This window comes from Patiria miniata, unplaced genomic scaffold (genome assembly GCF_015706575.1).
Source record: "Patiria miniata isolate m_02_andy unplaced genomic scaffold, ASM1570657v1 HiC_scaffold_25, whole genome shotgun sequence".
Classification (NCBI taxonomy): domain Eukaryota; kingdom Metazoa; phylum Echinodermata; class Asteroidea; order Valvatida; family Asterinidae; genus Patiria; species Patiria miniata.
Window position 1 is genome coordinate 8,352,873 of NW_024037064.1, and position 12,571 is coordinate 8,365,443.

Below are 12,571 nucleotides of genomic sequence, written 5' to 3' on the forward strand. Positions count from 1 at the left end.
GATGACTGAAAACCAAATTTTGTGAAGGGGTCCTTAGCTAAGCCCGGGCTAGGCTTTAGCTCCGCTGGCGTTTTGAATTCTTCGTCCATTTCTGTTTCACAATTTAATCTACCAATAGAAAAAAAAAATGTTGACACCTTTATTGACATCTGCTGTAAACTCTGAAGATCTAACAGTGTGTATCAAAAAAATCAAAAAAAAAATATAACGGCATGCCTGACGTAGAATGTGCAACCAACATAGATAATGTAGATATGGTTTGAATGATACGTCGTTCCACTTCAAACGTCCAAATCTGATAATTTTTGACAGAGTTATGAGTAATTTTCCAAGAGATGGCAAATTGACCATGGGATGAAGGTAGCCTAATGCCTCCGTGGGATAATTGCCTGGCCTACAAAAATGTGTTTAATAGTCAGAAAACACAATTTTAAACACTTTCTTGGTATCAGTTTGTAAACATGTTTGCATGCTAAACATTTTTAGCATGAGGTGATAGCAAGAAAGTGTATAGTACTCGCTAAAACATTTTTGGTAGGTCAGTCCAATATCCACACAGAGGCAATTTAGGCTACCTTTGTCCCTATGCCTTAAATTGAAAACTTGGTCTCATGGTCAATTTTACCTCTCAGGGAAAATTACTCATAACTCAGTAAAAAATAATTGGATTGACGTTCGATGTCTCATTTTCAAGTGGAAAGACGTATCCTTGAAACCGTACCTATATGATTTATGTCAGTTACACACTCTACGTCTGGCATTCCGTTATATTTTGTTTGCATTTTTTTTTACACACTGTAAAAAAACACCCTAACCGACCGACCAGCCAAAAGATAGAAGGGCCGACATACCAAATCTAATAAAGTTATGTCTGCTAAATTTGACTTATTAAATAAACATAATTGCCCGTGTTTTTATGGAATAAATGACTGGGGGAGAAGATTTCTGATATCAACAATAATTTCTACAGATAGCATTGGAAGATCTACGATCTCATTTCTAACTGCATAATACGGTTTTCAAGCCAAGAAGATCACAGTCACGTTAGTTGTAAACACACAGATTATATCGCCAACTAAGTTCACTGTTTGGGGGGTCATTAAATTTTGTCCCTCGTGATACTTGGAATTTCCTCTTATTCCCTTTGATTTTCATTTTGATATTTTCATGTGGAAATTCCTTCTCATAACATTCCAGTGGAATTCCATACGATTTCCGTATCTGTGAGAACTAATAACACTTCTGTCTGTTTATGTCTTTACTTTCATTTGCAACCAGTTTTACAAATTTTAATTATTATTCTACCAACTTACCTCCCAAAAAACAACCAAATTCAGGAGCTATCACAAAAACAAAATGGCGCTACTCGAGGTGGAAAAACCAGTGCGTCACAGCCAACAATAACGGCTATACGTAGAGGCAGTTAATCTGTAATATTATGTAAACACACATAATCTTGAACTTTGAACACATACGAAGCCTTTTGCTGCATCGATGCGCGTCTCTTGGCCGACAAGGTTATAAAAGGTATTGCATTATAAGGCAAATGGTTGGGGGAAGTGTAACAAGTAAGAAAATCCCGCCGATCTTTCCCATTTGAGACATGCTCCCACGAAACCCGGACAAAGTTGCAGAAGTTGTATTCGCACGAAGGGCATATGAAGTCACTCTGGGTAGGAACTGACTGACCGTTTTGAGGTTTTGAAATTTTCTGAATCAGGACCTATATATTTACAACCTCCCAAAATATAAATATAATCCAAGCAGAAGTGTGGTTTTGGTCGATTTTGTGGCCAAAAAAATGTGTATAGAAAGTTATGCAAAAAGCATTAAATACAAAAAGCATTTCATTGCGCGTATTTATCTCATATAATCCTTCTCCTAGCAGCGGGCGCCCGAACTAAAACCAGCAAGTTACCGACTTGATTTCAAGTTTACTGGTCAATAATGCTTAAAGACATTAATTAGAGCTTCCCTTTTAAATTCCGTGGTTCTCAATTCCGACCGACTCTTTTTTGGCTCCCGACCTACTAAGAAAAACAACCTTTTTTATGCTGCCGACCCTGTCTGGAATTTCCCACCAAGAAAAATCGGAGAAAAAATTAAAATCTCCATAATTTACAGGAAAAAAGCAAGTATTTTTTTGATTCCCATCTTTTGTTCTCCCGACCGACCGACCCTAGCTCCCACAAGGTCCCAAAAAAAAAAATACCTGTGAATCATGGAATTAAAAAGGGACGCCCTAATATACGATGCTTTTTGTAGGCATGTGATAATTATGAAGTATATTAAACTCGTATGCACCACAACTCTAGCATAGTCATGCCTTTCATAAGCAACCAATTTTACAATTTGTAATAATATTTCAATTATCTTACCAACCAAGCTCAGTCCTCAACAAACGAGAAATATGCAGGAACTACATCACAAAAACAAAATGGCGCTTCTCAGGGTTGGGAAAAACCCCAGTGCGTCACAGCCAACAATAATGATCTACGTCATTGCAGCTGCATGTTGCAGTTATAATAATGTAAGTACAAACACACTTGAACTTTGAACTCATAACCGAAGCCTTTCGCTGTAAACATGAATTCAGTCGTTTGCAGTGGCACGTACGGTCGAATGGTTGCACACGTCTCTTGGCCAATGCGTTAAACATTACGTTGTAAAATTGAAGGCACGATCAATAATAGGCATATTGCTGGGGGAAGTTTATATTTAATCCTTTGCTGTAAAGGATGCCTGGATGTCGCACACCTTTCCGATTTTACCATTAAACACTGGGTCACCAGTACGGGTTTTTTTTCACCATTTGCAAATAAATTGCAAATTATAAGCCTAATTAATCGGTAACATGATTTAGTCACATGAAGACCAATCACATGATGACAAAATCGCAGCCGTCAGTCAATTCTGAATCATGTAAATACAATTATTCCATCTAGTCAGATGGTTAAATGGTCTGAATTGTGACCGACTAGTTCAAGGTAAACTAGGCATAGCCATATAGAAGTAAAAGGTGTCACACCTGAAATTCTTTTGGGAAGGGTGTCAGATTTGCATAATAGCCGCCGTGTAATATTTGTATTCCCTTGATTTTGTATATTTCATATTCTTTTATTTGTTGGGAAGTCTGTTTAGAGGATTCTATTTTGGTATCCTCAAATAACTTTTTTGAAGCATAATGACTGGATAATTACACATGTATGACAGGTCCTAAATGGTTACCAAAAGTTGCGCGCATATACCTTTTCTTCACATCTTCAAAAATAATGTTGGAATTTTATTTTGGCATTCCACAAGAAAAATGGTGAAAAATCCGTTGGAGTTAATTGGGTAAAAACGAATTTTAATTACGACCTTGCAAATACGGATTTGTGGACCAAGGAATAGTCTTAATTAGTTGCCAAGCCTGAGCTCCATATTCACAAACAGCACAGTTACCCTAGTACAACAATGTGGAAAATCATATGAATAATGATAAATAATGTTAGTAAGCCGAGAAAGGGCGGGGGGTGAGGCGTCCGTAAATTGGGCAAAACAAACTTAGGCGAAGTTCAAAGAAATCCTCAAAAATGAGAGATTATGGTTGTTTATAGTATACATCAAAACGTTATTACATATTGGGGGATTTCCTTAATTACTTGTTCAAGCCCCCCACGTTAACAGGCAAAAGTAACGGACACCCATTTAAATGGACATCCTTTGTTTGTTTTCTGGACTGAATGTGTTGATGTTATCATTGTTCACGTGATTTTCCATAATAGTCTTATTAGGACATCTGTGCCACATGCAGGCAACTTTGTGATTTGCCATCAATTGTCATTAATTTGTATACGGCACTTCAGTTTCGACGGCCGGCCGTTCGCGGGTTTTGAGATGTTGCCCGTACAGACCATGTGCGGATAATTCCCATCCAACTTTTTAGTGGCGAGAAAAAAAAAGGCGTTTTGGGAAGTATTTATTCGAAGTTTCCAAGAGACATAGAGTATATTGATACTTCAAAACGGAGATAATGAAAAGGGCCTACGAAAAAAGCTAAGTGAAGCATTTAAGCGGAGTGCATAATAAGATGTACATTATGAACAACTCCCAGACCCGTACCTAGTAGCGTACGTAATAGATAGTGGTGTCCACTGTCCCCCCCCCCCAAAAAAAAAAATCCCGCCCCTTCGATTTTCCACGGCCGGGCAGTTTAAGCAACGTGCCCCCCCCCCCGGTCCCCGCCCCTCTTGCCGACATAGGTTTACTCCACTGTATCGTCAACAGAAACTGCGATACGTTGCGTTATATTTCATTTTAAGGAAAGGAGGGATTAGCTCTTTCGAGTTACCAAAATGTCACTGAATGTGAATAGTCCGAATTAGTCTAGCCTATATGCCTACAGATACTCACAAGGTGCCCTACTTTAACTTGTATGTAAATTTCATGTGGTTTACAATATATAATGTTCTTTCTTGTACGATTTGCTTGCTTCTCAAAGTGATCTATAGAGGGCGCAATCAACATGACAGCCAACTGGCATGAGTGGCGAGCATAAGTTGGTATTTTTTTGGGACGTGGCACAAACATATGAATGCCGTTTTACTTTTACTAATAATATAGGGAAATAAGTTACGTTATTTTATTAGTTGGAAGTTCGCTTTGTGTCAATTCTGTCCCTGTGATTTCTTTTCATAAAGGTGAGCCGATAATTTATAACACTTTTTAACAGGCATGACCATGATGACTGTCGGCGATCGTCAATCATGTCTATCGTGAAGTGTAGGGCCCGGTTCCTATAAAAAGGGAACAAATCCACTTTAAAATTATTGGACCTACCAAACTAGTTGGCGACATTCTCAATTAATAGGTATGTCATAGATAGAGGGCAGGGTTTGGATTTGGGGGGGGGAGGAAATTTGGGTGTAAAATGACGATGACAGCGCGGCGATCCCGAACACGCAACCCGAAAACAAAGATGGCGATCACCACGCGATGTACCGTGAGCACGCACGGCGCGCTGAATCGCAAGGCACAAACCGCGCAGGAAAATCGTGATTTCTACTCCAAGAATCTGTTCAAAATTGCTAAACGGGTGTCATTAAAATTGGGAAAAACGTCTACTTTTGATTGTAAAGGTGATTTTTTAGCAATAAAATTTAAAAAAAATCATTTTTGACTCTAGTCTAATTTGATCAAAACAAAACAGGGGCCCTACACCATGTACACTATACACGATTGCCTGACTGTCAAATTACCGCAACGTGGCTTGGGGGCAATGGGGCGATGTCTTTTTGATTTGGAGTAATTGCAGAATACCCCGCCACTCGGAATTTACACCCCTAAACTCTCTGGCTACGAGGTTGGAATCACTGGAAAACAAACAATTCAAGTCCATTGCCAGCTACGCGGATACTGAGTGGGCGGGGTCTTCTTGAGAACGAAGCAACACAAAAATAATGGGAGTTGCTGAAAAAATTGTTACTTGTTAGGCCGAATTTTTAAAAAAACATGTTCCTCGTCCAGGTTTTTGAAAAAAAAAGGAGGAAGAGGAGCTTTTTATTTTTTATTTTTTTATTTTTTTAAGATGACCGCCATTTTGAAATTTCCTGCAATCGTTGGTATTTCCACTGTTCAAAGACACTTTTAAAATGAGAGACAAATTGGACAAAAGAACTGAACATATTTTCAGGGTCATTTAGAGTTGTATTGGTCTACAATGAACAGTTTTATTTATTTTCCGATGAATTTGTGGACTTTTTCGGTGTTTTTTACTGCATTTTTCAAAAATAAAAAACAATTAAAAAAAATCCAGGCAGCCTCCAAAAAGTAAGCGGGTGGGGACGAGAAATATGTTTTTTTTTTACTTGGGCTTAGGCCAGGGGCCTACTTAAAATGACATTCGAAACCTCGGCCTCAGGCAATCTTCTCTAAATTATATTGATCTTCTTTTTGCCAGACGCCACTTTTTATGTTAATTGTGTTCAAAGTCTAGAGTCACGCAGTCAACATGGTCAATGACACTGCATTGGCATGATTGGCATGCTTGATTGGGAGCTGTTACTCAAGTCTCAAGCTAGCTGAGTACAACATCCAACAGCCGTCACGTGAAGTACCTGGCGGCTGGTACTGGTACCTCGTCTCTGTTTACAACTACCGTAACGGTCATGCCACCACTCACGAGGCAATTAAAGAATTATATTTTAGGCCTAGTGCCAGTGGTAATTTTTGACAGCAGTTGTGGATTATTTATATTAGGCAGTGTATATTTTGCCGGAGACAGCAAACCTTCAGTAAACGTTAGTTTGCCGGATATGCACTGAACATGCGCAGTTACTGTTTTTTTGTACTTAAACATTTTCCGGTGACAAATTTTAGTCTGGCTCCATGCCAAAACTATCGTTGTATTTTTGTATTTACAAGATGGGAATCAGACCATTTTATAATTTCGGACTTTATTTCCCTTTTAAAAAAAAACCTCCAGAGCCACAAATCTGAAAAAGAAAATGTAATACTCTGCAAAAAATGTTTGAGACATGTTAAAATAATACAAGAAGAATATTCTTATTTATTTGGGGATGAGAAAAAAAAACTTAAAAATTTGGTGCGGTCTGGGAATCGAACGCGAGCCATCCCGCTTATGAGAGCCTTTGCTTAACCATTATACCAAATGTGCTACACAACTTTTGGTGGGAATTTAATACATCTTATAATTCAGCCCTATTTTAAAGAGTACAGCGCCCTCTGTTGCTATGGATTGCCGCCGGCAAACCTTTAGTAATCGTTGGTTTGCCGTCATTACCTCCGGCAAAATATCCACTATCTTATATTTTAGGCCTAGTGCCAGTGGTCCTTTTTGACAGCAGTTGTGGATTATTCATATTATGATTAATTATTTTGGAAGACAGAGGGGGTTTATGATAATCAAATGCCATTTGATGATATGGTGTTGTAGCCACGTTTCAATGTGCAAACAACAGATTGCTGTCTGTTTTACAGAATTCTAAAAGGTTGTCAGCAAAGGTCAGGGGTCACATCAGCAATGGCGACCTTCCGATGCAACAAGTGGTTCCTCTGCACCTTCTTTGTTGCCGTTCTTGGCTTCCTGAAGCGCATCCTCTTCAGCAGATTCCACCGACGGAACAAAAGCGACACCGACTTGCCAATGCTTACCGGCACCATCAGCACCCCAGCAGCTGCAGGCAACTCACTCGATGAAAGAAACGTGAGTCATGTATACGGTATGAATAGACAAAGAGAATCCAAATACTGGACATACTTAGTTTTGTTCAACATGGTAAGACAAATGTCAGTAGCCTAGACTGGTCAAATGATCGATAGAAAAACAGCCTTGGTCCCATGTGTGAAACAGGTTGAAGCATACTTTTGTAGGTCCCCTTTTTTATTTGAAAGGTGATAGATACATACAGCTTTTATTGATTCCACTTTTGTGCTAATACCTATTTTGTAGGCCAAGTTATAGAAAATTCGGGGGTCAGGCAACTCAACCATTGACAAAAATCAACTTGAGACAGCTCGACCGTTGAGACAACGATGATTAGGGCAACTCAAGGGTTGAGACAACGAGTTGTCTCAACGGTCGAGTTGTCTCAACGGTCGAGTTGTCTCAACGGTCGAGTTGTCTCAACGGTCGAGTTGTCTCAACGGTCGAGTTGTCTCAACGGTCGAGTTGTCTCAACGGTCGAGTTGTCATGAGTCGAGTTGTCTCAATGGTCCAGCTGTCCTGAGTCGAGTTGTCTGAACGGTCGAGTTGTCTGAACGGTCGAGTTGTCTGAACGGTCGAGTTGTCTGAACGGTCGAGTTGTCTGAACGGTCGAGTTGTCTGAACGGTCGAGTTGTCTGAACGGTCGAGTTGTCTGAACGGTCGAGTTGTCTGAACGGTCGAGTTGTCTGAACGGTCGAGTTGTCTGAACGGTCGAGTTGTCTGAACGGTCGAGTTGTCTGAACGGTCGAGTTGTCTGAACGGTCGAGTTGTCTGAACGGTCGAGTTGTCTGAACGGTCGAGTTGTCTGAACGGTCGAGTTGTCTGAACGGTCGAGTTGTCTGAACGGTCGAGTTGTCTGAACGGTCGAGTTGTCTGAACGGTCGAGTTGTCTCAATGGTTGAGTTGTCTCAACGGTCCAGTTGTCTAAACAGTCCAGCTGTCCCGAGTCGAGTTGTCTCAACGGTCCAGTTGCCTAAAATTCTAAAAATCAAATGTAAAATTAAAACCAAGAATCATTGAAAATCAACTACTGACCCTCTGTACACTTTGAATGTAGGAAAGGCTTGGTTGCTGGAAACACAAAAAAAAAAATTGCGGTTGGGGAGGAGCCTTAGGACTAGAAATCTCAGGAAAAGCATGGTCCATATTATTAGTAATAAAGTACAACGTACAGGAATAGATGTGGAAAAAATTGTCGCGTCTGTGCAACAAGGTCATTCTGTAACTAAGTCATATCTAGCGAGAATATGCTCCGTGCAACAAATTCGTATCTCGACGTCCATTGACTTTGTGTGTAAATCCGGGTTATTTAAAGTGACGACGACCTTTTGACATTCTGAAACTCTTGTTTCAAGTACGACCCATTTTAGGAGATACGATCTCGTTGCACGGACACGATGAAATGTACCCTGGGTGTAAAATTCATGTCATAACTTGTTAACCGGCGACTTTTCCCCCACAATTTTCATTACAGGTAGATATTGCAGATTGGGATGATTGGGATTACGCAGGTGCACCAACAGGTATCATCATAGAACCTAACAACCCCCATACAGGCCCAGGGACCACGCCCATGGGTGCGGCTCCAATGGGAGGGGCCTCAGTAGGGGGAGGAGTCACTGCTGATAGCGACGATGTGCCAGAGATGGACTACTTCAGTGACATGGCACCGACCTTAAAAAAAACAGTAAGTCTTATCTTAGACCTGTTCACTTTCTTACATGTTTGACCCTACCATCCTTAATCCTTCAAAATCCTTCAGCCGGTTTTGGAGGATTTTGGAGGGTTGAAGCTGAATGGTAAAATTGTATTAGTTGATTTTGGAGGATGCAATGTGTCGAATTTGTAGGCTGTACATTGTTTATGTGCATAATTGAGCCCTGCATTGCGCTCGCTATCATCCGCGCTGCTTCTGAATGTCATCGGCACTGCCTGAATCGAGTACAGTGATTGTTGAAGGATTTGGAAGGATTGAGGCAATGGTCACACCTCCACTGAGCAAATTCAAGAAATAATGGATGATTATGGAAGATTGAGGATGTATCCAGTTTGTTCATGGTGGCAATTAAAGGATTTTAAGGATTGAGGATGGATCCTAGCAAAAAAGATATAGGCGGTTAGGTTAAGATGGGTGCATTTAATAGGCAGGGCCGCAATATAAGCTGGGTCTCAAAACATAGGAGTCGTAGCCTTTAACCCTAACCCCCTTGAGTGATTTATTAGGATCCTTCCTCACTCCTGCCAAATCCAACACCATATGGTGAACTCAACACCCAAACAGCTGGACTCTTATTATGGTGGTGTGCCTGACCCCATGTAAAGCTTAATCAGTTTACTAGTGCACTCCTCACTCCAACAGATTCCAACAAAACATGCAGTTGGATTTTGTAGGATTGGGGTGGCTTAGGGTTAATGATGATGTGCAAGAGATGGACTAGTAACACTTAGAGAAAAGTGAAATGCATTTATGGGCTGTGTCAGACATAAAACGTCAATTGAGTAGTCAACCTAACCTTTGATTTGGTTTTGTTTTGATCTGTTTTCACAGGTTTTGATCAGGAAAAAAGATCGGACTCGAGCAGGGTTGCCCAATAGCGGGATGTCAAATCGCTTGTCGATGAATGTAGATATCACACCTATTGCCTCGGTAAGAAGTGCACTCCAAGATTTTGTTTGCTAAACATGACAGAAATTTTAAACCTATTATGCCCCATACAGCCACGAAGTGCCACTCTTAATTATGTAGATGATCCAAGATTGTGCTCTTTCAGAATGAAGAGAACATTTCACCTATTCACTTCATCTGGCACCAACTAGTGCATGCATGCAGTGTGGCCCTCCCACGAGGTCTCATAATTATTATTATTATTTATTTAGCCTTTCTTACAACATTATGGCAAGGAACAGCAAATGTACAAGTACTGTGGTCCGAGGACCTGCTGCACCGATAAAGCGCCACCTACGTTGTAGTGGTCATAACAAAGTCCATTTTAGCTTTGTCTGTTCAGTATACAAGTAAAACATGGTTTGAGTGATGATAGTCATTATAAGCTCCCCAAGGTATTGGTAGTTGACAAACTAGTTCCCGAGGCGAAGCCATGGAGCCTGGTTTAATTTGTCAAATTCCAATACCAAGGGGAGTTAAACTCGGCTATCCACCCAAAATCAACCATGGTGAATTTGTTTTACTAAACCTCGTACGTATTCACCTTCATTGTGTCAGATTACGCATCAGTTTCTGGGCAAAATGTTGCTGTGCATGTTCCCCCATCTGTACATGTAGCTTGGGCGATGTTTGTGAATGCGCACTACTTCCCCGTGCGCTAGTTCCATGATTGCTTCGTAAAGTGCACGTGTCGTAGACTAGCTAAAGGGTAACCTGTGCATTAGTCTAATACGCCTGCTTATTTGTGTGTGTGAAACTTCACAGACTTGCAGGCACAGTAAACAGCAACACTAGGGGATATCACATGATGGATAATGGACCATTGGGAACTCAGCTCTCGATCAATCATGAATATGTATGAGGTATAGCAATATTTCCTGTCCCTCGGTTTACAGTCAGAGTTATCGACATGGGATGAGGACAACGACGGCACGTGGGAAGACGAAACAAGCGCCGTGGACTTGTCCTGGGACGCAGACCGCGTCATCAAGGAGAAGAAACAAGCCGAGCGCGACCGAAGGTCCGCCGAGCAACACCGGAAGAAGATGGAACGAGAGCAGCAACGGGCCATGAAAAAAGACGGTGGCAAGTTGGCGGTCAAGTTAAAGTGATAACAGCACGGTGCGTAGTTTGAATACAACTTGTATATCCACCAGAGGTTCAGTGGCAGAGGTAGGGTTGCCTTAATGGGGTCCGTGTGTGAACAAGAGAGGGCGCTTTTTCACTACTTTTGACTACACCAGGACACACTGGGTGCGCGTCCTGGTTGGCGCGAAGTACGCGCTACTTATTAGATTTTGAGCAAAAGGCAGAAGTGTCTTTGCATGAGCATCAGGCATCGTCAGCAATGCATTCGAATGTCTCTACCAGTAGTCTCTGCCAACTCTGTTTTTCGTACGAACTTCAACCATCCCCAACCCTGCAAAATCCAACTGCATGTTTTGTTGGAATCTGTTGGATCGAGTACTGGACTAGTAAAGGTCAGGCATACCACCACAATCAGAGTCCAACAGTTTGGGTGTAGAGTTTACCATATGGTGTTGGATTTTGCAAGAGTGAGGAAGGTTGCTAGTAAATCACTTAAGGGGGTTAGAGGTACTTGTACATGGAGCCGATATGATTAGAGAGAGTTGTAGTCGAGTTGGGAGTCCGCACCCAATATTGTCCCAATTGGCAACCTAGGCTCTTCCACTTATAATTGTTGTTGTTTGTTGTTACTTGAGGAAGCTGTCCCTAACCTGTTGAAAATTCTGACTGACTTTTGGTCCCGAAGAGCATCCAAGTATTCATTTTGTACCTATCACACTGACTGACCGAGTCGCTCACTAATTGACTGTCACATTGACTAGTACAGCAAGTTGGCGATTAAAGATTGTTCAGTTTATGTGTAAAGGCATGAAATTTGGCACACAGTCATGGGTAAAAATAGTTGGCTGTAGGGCCATCTCAGATTTGTCCTGTGAAAAATATCATAGGATAAAGCCCAAAAAAAAAAGTCTCCGGTTTCTGGTATGCGCGCGCGTCGCTGAAGCCATGCGCGTCGGCAAAATGAAAAAGGTTTTTTTTTCCAATGAAAGATGATATCTCAAACTGCCAAACTCACTGGTTTGACTGAAATCCTGCTGCTGCACAATTTAAATGTGTTTTTAGATGGGGTTATGATCGAGAATAAGCTTTATGTGGCCTCTCTAGACTCCCATATATTTGCACAAAGTTTAGTCGGGCACCATTTGCAGTCATCAGCCGACATTTGAAGCAAAAAAAAACAGGTTAAAAAAAAGCCGCGTCGCCGCACCACTTATTGGGCAAGCTCCATACCAGAAACCGGAGACTTATTTTTTTTGACCTACCATGAAATTTTCAAAAATTTCTGAAAGGCGGCCATTGCATGTTATTCTATGATATTTCTTTATCTGACAAATCTGCGATGGCCCTATAGCCAAGTATTTTCCCTATGGCATACTCTGACTGTGCCCCAATGTCATGCTTTTATCATCAAATGAACAATTCCATCATATTGTGTACCAAACTGCCTGACTACTGTCAACTGGGCAGTGCTCTTGTATAGGATATCCCGTAACACAAAAAGAGCTGCTAGTTCCAGCCAGTTATGCATGAAACAGTTCTAGTGAGTAGCCATGCTGAATCATTGACTTGAGTATGGTGTGCTCTCGGGCCAGCTCTATCTACTAGGTTTT

General features: G+C 41.1%; 1 protein-coding gene across 2 annotated transcripts; it reads left to right on the forward strand.

The window, feature by feature from the left end:
* The first annotated feature begins 4,495 nt into the window (after positions 1-4,495).
* On the forward strand, positions 4,496-11,906 carry LOC119733333 (receptor-binding cancer antigen expressed on SiSo cells-like). Of its 2 annotated transcripts, none has more exons than XM_038206922.1 (5): positions 4,496-4,682; positions 6,982-7,207; positions 8,682-8,894; positions 9,756-9,854; positions 10,769-11,905. In XM_038206922.1, the coding sequence occupies exons 2-5, from the start codon at positions 7,025-7,027 to the stop codon at positions 10,982-10,984; spliced, it is 711 nt and encodes a 236-aa protein (XP_038062850.1). In that variant the 5' UTR covers positions 4,496-4,682; positions 6,982-7,024; the 3' UTR covers positions 10,985-11,905. The 2 variants fall into 2 exon arrangements, with proteins under 2 accessions (XP_038062850.1, XP_038062851.1); XM_038206923.1 differs by lacking the exon at positions 4,496-4,682 and adding an exon at positions 4,835-4,852 and having other exon boundaries at positions 10,769-11,906.
* Positions 11,907-12,571: the final 665 nt, after the last annotated feature.

Excerpts from the sequence above, each read along its gene's own strand:
- LOC119733333 (XM_038206922.1), top strand. The coding sequence starts at position 7,025 with ATGGCGACCTTCCGATGCAACAAGTGGTTCCTCTGCACCTTCTTTGTT. Across the intron at positions 7,208-8,681 it reads ACTCACTCGATGAAAGAAAC|GTAGATATTGCAGATTGGGA; the intron begins GTGAGTCATGTA and ends TTTTCATTACAG. Across the intron at positions 9,855-10,768 it reads ATATCACACCTATTGCCTCG|TCAGAGTTATCGACATGGGA; the intron begins GTAAGAAGTGCA and ends CTCGGTTTACAG.